General features: G+C 41.7%; 1 protein-coding gene and 1 long non-coding RNA gene across 4 annotated transcripts; one reads left to right on the top strand and one right to left on the bottom strand.

Annotated features, from left to right (window-relative positions):
- Nucleotides 1–2,208: 2,208 nt before the first annotated feature.
- gpr18 (G protein-coupled receptor 18) lies at nucleotides 2,209–6,211 on the bottom strand. 3 transcript variants are annotated; one of them, XM_046359136.1, is made up of 3 exons: nucleotides 6,033–6,211; nucleotides 5,025–5,129; nucleotides 2,209–4,048 (listed from the first exon to the last, which is right to left on the bottom strand). In XM_046359136.1, the coding sequence occupies exon 3, from the start codon at nucleotides 4,017–4,019 to the stop codon at nucleotides 2,973–2,975; it is 1,047 nt and encodes a 348-aa protein (XP_046215092.1). In that variant the 5' UTR covers nucleotides 4,020–4,048; nucleotides 5,025–5,129; nucleotides 6,033–6,211; the 3' UTR covers nucleotides 2,209–2,972. The 3 variants fall into 3 exon arrangements, with proteins under 3 accessions (XP_046215092.1, XP_046215083.1, XP_046215073.1); XM_046359127.1 differs by having other exon boundaries at nucleotides 2,209–4,051; nucleotides 6,033–6,210; XM_046359117.1 differs by lacking the exon at nucleotides 6,033–6,211 and having other exon boundaries at nucleotides 2,209–4,051; nucleotides 5,025–6,023.
- Nucleotides 4,893–7,839, top strand: LOC124041493. The gene is made up of 3 exons (XR_006839954.1): nucleotides 4,893–5,313; nucleotides 6,105–6,155; nucleotides 7,390–7,839. It is a non-coding gene; the product is annotated as an uncharacterized LOC124041493 (long non-coding RNA).
- Nucleotide 7,840: the final 1 nt, after the last annotated feature.

The raw sequence follows: 7,840 nt of genomic DNA, 5'->3' as shown, positions 1-7,840 counted from the left end.
GTTGAAAGGTAGACTCAGCCAGATGACGTAGATGCAGGAAGTAAACACTAGTAGTGGGTCAATGCAACAACCAGGAGCGTTGAAGCACGAGGCTAAACTTATCAACTGTTTTGGTCCCATAGCTATCACATTGTAGCAGCGTGAAGTGCACCCGTGTACACTCATAGATACTTGTGTGGCTGTCTGAGGACAAAGTATCAAGCTCATCTTAATGGGCACGTTCCTCTGCTCAGATGTTCCTGATGTGTGCCAGATCTTATAATGCCCGGACAGTCATTTTACGTATCAGCTAACCACATCAAGGTGGTGTTCCCCTGCTCAGACGTTCCTGATGTGTGCCAGATCTTATAATGCCCAGACAGTCATTTTGCATATCAGCTAACCACATCAAGGTGGTGTTCCTCTGCTCAGATGTTCCTGATGTGTGCCAGATCTTATAATGCCCGGACAGTCATTTTACGTATCAGCTAACCACATCAAGGTGGTGTTCCTCTGCTCAGACGTTGCATGCGTCAACCAATGGTTGTGTGCCATGTCATCAACTGTGCAGTAAGGTAGCAGACTGCTATACCATGTGATGTGGTTTGCTCATAATTAAAACACCTATCCAGGCGTTGTAAGATCTGGAAAGCACAAGCAACATCTGAGTAGAGTAACACTACATGTTATTGCAACCATTGGATGACTTATGCAATGTCTGAGCAGGGAAATGCGTCCAATATCTGTGGTGCTACTCATGGCAACGTCATCTCGCTGAGGCTACCTTTAAATTACAAGTCAATGTCAATGTGACCCGCCAGATTCAGAAGCTTGAAAACCACATATGAAATAAAAGTTTGAAAACCCCATTAGATTTTTTTCCCAAAATGTAGAAAAACATATATACTGTACATAAACTGATCATAATTCCCAGTATAGTTTTACTTTTTCAAACGGGTTTGTTAATTATTTTACTTCACTTTAATAAATATTTTTTCATGATTCGTTTTTATTTTAGTTTCAGTTTTAGTTTACTCTAATAACCTTGATGTGTACATTTGCTGTATAGTAGTCTCAGGGTAATTCAATTAGTCTTGACTATTCCGAGATGTTTATGGTAAAACAACGCTCCCGTACAGTGAGTGTGGATTCAAATCTGTTTTTTAATGAGTTGAACATGAAGCCCACAGCGAACACACACACAAGGATTTAATGAAATGTTATAAGTAAATCTATGGCCTACTTCTTAGAAGAAAGCACAACACATGTATGATTCTTGTGTTTCTCACATACACTGTATATATGTGACAACATGTAAGTAAAACAATTATGGTTCTTATATTAATGTGGACTTTTTCTTAGAAGACATGTTTCAGGTGTACCCATACACACATCATTATATTATTCATATAGATCCTTACCATATGGGTCAATTTAGTTAGGTTTGACACACCATGTCAACTGTGTGTAAGTCATTTGGATGCTATCACTTTCCATTTTGGGAAGAGTAGTCCTTGGCAGGTGAGTTTATATATCTGGCCTGTACCCAGTCTTCCGCCATGACCCTTAACCCCCTTTTCAACCCATCATTTCAAATGTAAATCGAGATTAAGTTACTGAATCACCAGTCTGAACACACCTGTATACTTTACTCAGTGTTAGAACACTTTGCCAGCAGTGGAGGCTCCTCAGAGGAGGAAGGAAAGGACCATCCTCCTCAACAAATTTCATGAAAATAAAAATAAGGGAAGCATTAAAAAGTTATCCTTTTTAGATAAAACTATACAAAATATATTCATGTCACCAAATAATTGATGAAAACACTGTTAGCGGTTATGATATGACATTTTGGCTCGGGAAGGTTTTTTCGCCTGGTCACAGACAGCTGATGCAAAGGTCTACAGTAGCCTCAACAGCACTCTCTGGGGTAGCACCATGGTGTAGCCAGAGGACAGCGAGTTTCCGTCCTCCTCTGGGTACATTGACTTCAATACAAAGCCTAGGAGGCTCATGGTTCTCACCCCCTTCCATAGACCTACACAGTAATTATGAACTTCCGGAGGACTGCCTCCAACCTATCAGAGCTCTTGCAGCATGAACTGACATGTTGTTCACCTAATCAAAGGATCAGTGAATGAACCTAGTACTAAAATAATTAGCTACAGCTAGCAGTGCATGCTATGTGGTGAGTAGTTGACTCAAAGAGAAAGAAAGACAATAGTTCAACAATTTTGAACACATTAATTTCTTTAAAAATAAAGGAGAAGCAAGTTTGCTGACTTTACACCATACTGCATGATTGTAGCGGGTTTACTAACATGTTGGTTGTTGTAGCTATGTTGACTATGACGTTAGCTAATATGGTGACAACGATGTAGCTGTGTGTAACGGTTAGCGGTTATGATATGACATTTTGGCTTGGGAAGATTTTTTCGCCTGGTCACAGACAGCTGATGTGTTGTGTTGTGCTCATGCTGTTTGTATGTGGCTGCTGTGAAGTGAACTGTGTTTGCGTGTGATCAGGGGTATATTCCTTCTGCCAATTCTGTTGAAAAACATTTCTTAAACAGAAGCAAACGGAACGAAATGGGGAAAAACATACCTGCAACTTTTGTTTGCAACTGTTGGATTAACGATTACACCATAGATCAGCTAGATGTGGGCAAGAGTGTGCAAGACGGTATTGAATGTGTCACTGTCTGCCACCTTGATAACTCAAATCTTTCTCTCGACCTGTGGTTGTAAACTTAATTCATGGACTAGGCTGTACCAACCTCATGATAGGGAAATGTGAGTATCATGTAGTAGCTGAAACCTATCGATGTTACATTGAGCTGGGGGAATGGAATATGAATGACAATCATCCAATATGCTGTAGAAATACGACCAGGCTCATAAAAAAATGTATTGTCCTCCCTCATCTGTCTGTCAGGTATGCATCTGTTAAGTCCCTGGGTCACCTTCTTTTGCACAGTTGAGTTTGGTTTCCGCCTTTAGATCATGGCGCTGGTCAAGTTACTGAGCGACCTCACACTCCCTGTGTGTGTGCGTCTGCTCTTCCTCCGTACGCTACGCAAGTAGTTCCTGTACAGAATCACACTGATCACTCTATCTTGGAACTGCTTGGAGACAATGTAGTAAAGAATAATATCCAGCACTGTACTCAGGTTCATCAGGAATGTTGTAAAGGCCCCCCACGTGCTGTAGTTCGAACCATCACCACCGTCCAGCAACAGAACCACCAAACAAACGTGGAAGGGCACGAAACACACCAGCACCTGGACGATGAGCGTGATGATGATCCTGATGGACTTCTGCTTGACCTTGGGCTTGAGCTTGGAAGTTCGTCCGTGGACGAGATTATCCACGATGACCACATAGCAACCGATCATGATACAGGTCGGCACCAGGAAGAAGAAGGCCAGGCGTGTGAAGTGGACGGGGTTGTCCGTTCGCAGGTGGATGATGTCACGCATCTTGATGCAGGTGGTGAAGTTGGAGGAGCGATCCGGGTCGTGGTCTGGGAAGAGCAAGGGGACAGTGCTACCCAGGGTCATGATCCACACTCCGATGCATGCTACCAGGGCTTTGGGGATGTTCTTGAGCTCCTTGCTGTGTTTGGGCTGGATGATGGCCACGTAGCGGTCAGTGCTGATCAGGGCGAAGAGCCACAGGGCCATGCAGGGGTAGAAGACAGTCAGAGCCGCGCTGACTCGACAGAAGATGTCTCCGAACGGCCAGTAGTCCTGGCCATAGTAAACCATCCGGAAGGGGAGAAGGATGATAAAGACGAGGTCCACTATGGCCACGTTGATCATGTAGACCGAGACGGAGTTCCTCCTCTTGGTGGTCAAGGCAAATACCCATAATGCGGTGACGTTGACCACTATGCCAATGGTGAAGATGACACAGTAGAAGACCAGGCCTGCGATGCGGTATTCTGTAGGGACCTGTTCCACTGAGCGGGCTGAGCTGTACTCCATGGTCAAATTAGATGTGTTCAGGTCCACTACTGTAGATAAGTTCTGATCCACTCCCATGATGCATCTAACTACCCTGTGAAATGTTACTGCTGAAAAAGAGCACATGATAAGTAAATAGATGAACATTAACACATACAGATGTTGTAGTTTTATTTAACAACTAGGACGCCAATAGAAGACAGGAAAGGTTGGGATTCAGAAGGACAGTGGGTCGGATTCGAACCCTTGGTAACTCTGGTATGCATGTGCCATGCTCGGTGGCACAAACAACTAGATCAAATAAGTCACATGATCAAATAAATGTGGCAATAATCGTATGATATGTCTGCTGATTTATACTGTCTGCAGAAAAATAACACATGAAATATCATGAAATTGGTTTCTTTGGGAAAGTATCTTATAAGGATGTATTTAATGTGATTAGCTTTTCATTTATATTTATCGTTTTAATATGGTCAAACCATTCCTTAATTGTTCTTCTTCAAAAGAGCATTGAATAGGTCTGGTCAAACCATACTGTTAAAGCAGGTGAGCTGGTTGTCGTCAGGGCCAGAGTACTACATTTGGGGCCTCCGTTGAAACCAGTTGAAATCATCAACCCTGTTACAGCCAACTCTGTCACTTTTATAGTCACTTTTCTTAATTTAACCTCTTGAGATGGGAAAACCTTTTGTTATGAAGTTGAACATGTGCTCTTTATGGCAAAATGTTAACATTTGTTGAAATAAATAGTTTTTTTTTTTTTAAATTGCACTACCATAAAAGGCACTCAATTTGTAGAATGGCCCAGCTGTGCACCTGCAGTATCAATAGTAGATGAACAGGAAGGTGACAATTTTAGTGTACAATTGTCTTACTGTAATCATGTGTATGTCTTACAGTTACAGATACAGAGCATAGAGACAGACATCCATGTGACATTGAGCCCTGTTTCCCTTTTTACAAGCTTACGAGAGAAAGGTTTTGAAGGGTTTGGGGTCTTGAATCAGAGCAGAAAAGGAGAAGAGAGTACAAGAGATAAAGAAGTGAAAGTACAGTAGTTGATGGGAGTCTTTTGGTTACCTTGACTGGAAAACCCTTCGTGGCCATTTACTGTAAATGGGTTAGGAACCCTCTCTCACTTAAAGAGATGATCCAGGACTTTCATATATGTTTTAGCCAGTAGATCTGAAAGTAGATAGATTATGCATGTATAAACTACACATAGAAACATCCAGCCCAAAGCGGAAGGTTTTAGAAAATACTTAGGCCTAGATTCAATCAGATCAAGCTTTAACCGGCAATAGTAGACACCCGCATAGCAGATGTTTTGGCATGCCAGTGGTGGAACTGCCTTGAAGCCGTCAATTTGGTGAGTAGCTGCTCTTGCGCGTTGTTACGAAGCCACACCGGACCCACTTTCTTTAGAAGTTCAGAGCAAGAACGTGTAGGCTATATAGAAATAATTAGACCCACATTGAAAAATCATTCAACAAAATAATGAGGATTTCTATCATCCCAATCAAGGTGTAGATTACATCTCACATTCCATTGTTCAAACTTGTAAACATAGGATTTCTGTTAATGTGACTCCGCTTTAGGTATACTGCATGGAGCCACTTGTGGATTTGACAGCTCTAACACAGTTCTGCTAAAACAACTACTATGCAGATGTTGGCTAAAGTGATTTGAATAGAGCCCTAATTATTTGCCAAATTCCAGAGCATCTCTTTAACTTCCCTTTGAGTTTGAAGATATATCTGTAAATTGAGCTGGTGTCGAGAATGAATAGCTTAGTAGAACAAAAGAACAAAAGTCTGATTATTACGACAATAATCATATCATATTATAGCATGTTATATTATTCAACTGTAATTATACTTTTATGTATCAAGATTTCACTCAGTGTGGTTTAACCTGAGACAACAGACAAAATCGAGAAACAGATGCTTCTCCCGATAATAGTTTGTGTATTTAAAACACACCCAAAAAGTACCATTTAATCTCAAAACTAAATGTAGTACATTTCTTCAGACGAGATTAGCTAGATCTAAATAGCGATGGAAGCTCAGTAAAAGTGCAGCTACTTACCTCATTTATTTGCATCATGTCCTCTCTCTCTCTCTCTCTCTCTCTCTCTCTCTCTCTCTCTCTCTCTCTCAGCATTCTACCAGAGGCCTCACAAACACTTCAAGACACTTGTGAAACGATGAGGTATGCAGCCATCTCTCTCTCTCTCTTTCTTTCTCTTGGAGTGTTGAGCTCAACACACAAAGGGGGAAGTGAAAACAGTGCTATTTCAGAAGTACCGTTTTATTGGTTGCTACAGTGCGACAGTGTAAAACCCCCTTCACTTCCTGTGTTGTATTGTTTTCACTGTATCAATACACTCTTAGAAAAAAGTGTTCCAAAATGGGTTTTTTTCGGCCGCCCCCATAGGAGCACCCTTTGAAGAACCCTTTTTGGTTCTAGGTGGAACCATTTTTGGTTCCAGGTAGAACTATTTTGTGGAAAGGGTTTAAAATGGAACTCAAAAGGGTTCTCCTGTGGGAGCAGCTGAAGAACCGTTTTAGGCTCTAGATAGCATCTTTTTTTAAATGAGTTTAGTAGTTAGCTATGGAAGAAACACTAGAAAGTGATGATATGCACTTACCAAACTTTAGTTAACCGGTGCTGGACAAAAAGTATACTTAAATACAGAGATTATATTCCCGCACATTATTGCTGTGTGTGCGCGGCCTCTATTTTCTTTATCAGGGAACTCAAGAAAGATCTACAGCTTCAATCTGCAATTAGACACCCTTAAAGAAAATGATGTGCGATTAGAAGTGGGTAGTGCTTTTGGCAGGCGGAGAAGATGGCAGATTTAGGGAGAGTTATTGATTGGAAAAGTGGGGTCTGTCACAGCGCATTAGCTCTTGGGGGAGTAATCCGCAGCAGATTGCCACCAGAAGCATATGCTGCTGGAGAGAAGTAATTAAAAACAGGATGTTGAGGTAGTCGCCATATAAACAGGAAATAAGAACGGGTGGTAATACACTTTACGCTGACGCCGGGAGATGGTTTTTACCACGGCTTTTTAATGGATGCAAACTGTCTGCGCACCTTGAGTGAGATTCCTCAAGGTCAAGGATGGACCGGGACATGAAAACATAGCAGGGTGTGTGTGTGTGTGTGTGTGTGTGTGTGTGTGTGTGTGTGTGTGTGTGTGTGTGTGTGTGTGTGTGTGTGTGTGTGTGTGTGTGTGTGTGTGTGTGTGTGTGTGTGTGTGTGTGTGTGTGTGTGTGTGTGTGTGTGTGTGTGCGGGTGTGCGTGTGTGCGTGCGTGTGTGCGTGTGTGTGTGTGTATAAATAAGATGTTTATGATCAAGCTTTAGTGGATTACAAAGTGGACACAGCAAATCACAAGTCTTGAGGGTCATAAGGGCTGACTTGTTCTCTCCATGCAGACTCGTCTTTTCCATAATCATCATAGATCATCTCCGCCACTGAGGATTTGAGACACAATGGAGAGAAGCATCTGTAACACTTTGTGACGTTTCCTACACTCAAGAAAACTATGCTGCACCATGTGGCTGCTGAACCATGTGGCTGCTTCCCCCATTTCTTTGATCTCCTCAAAGATGAAATGTGTTGCATGTTTTGCTATGATGAGTCGGTTAGTTTGCGAGCTGATTAGTGTGTGGTACTGATATGAATCATGTCAGGGTGTCATCTCAATCCAGAGGAGGGACAATATGATACCCCTCCATGCATTAAGGGTGGATTAGAATGCCTAAACATAGTGAATACAGTCATATACTGTAAATCATATCAATGAGTAGTTGATATATATATATATATGTTATGTGCTTTGCTTCTGAAGTCTATCTTTGGTAATAAATATAGTTGTAAATCTCT

Source organism: Oncorhynchus gorbuscha, linkage group LG01 (genome assembly GCF_021184085.1).
Source record: "Oncorhynchus gorbuscha isolate QuinsamMale2020 ecotype Even-year linkage group LG01, OgorEven_v1.0, whole genome shotgun sequence".
NCBI classification, from domain to species: Eukaryota; Metazoa; Chordata; class Actinopteri; order Salmoniformes; family Salmonidae; genus Oncorhynchus; species Oncorhynchus gorbuscha.
The sequence above is the reverse complement of the archived record's forward strand: the minus strand, read 5'-3'. Positions and strand labels throughout refer to the sequence as shown.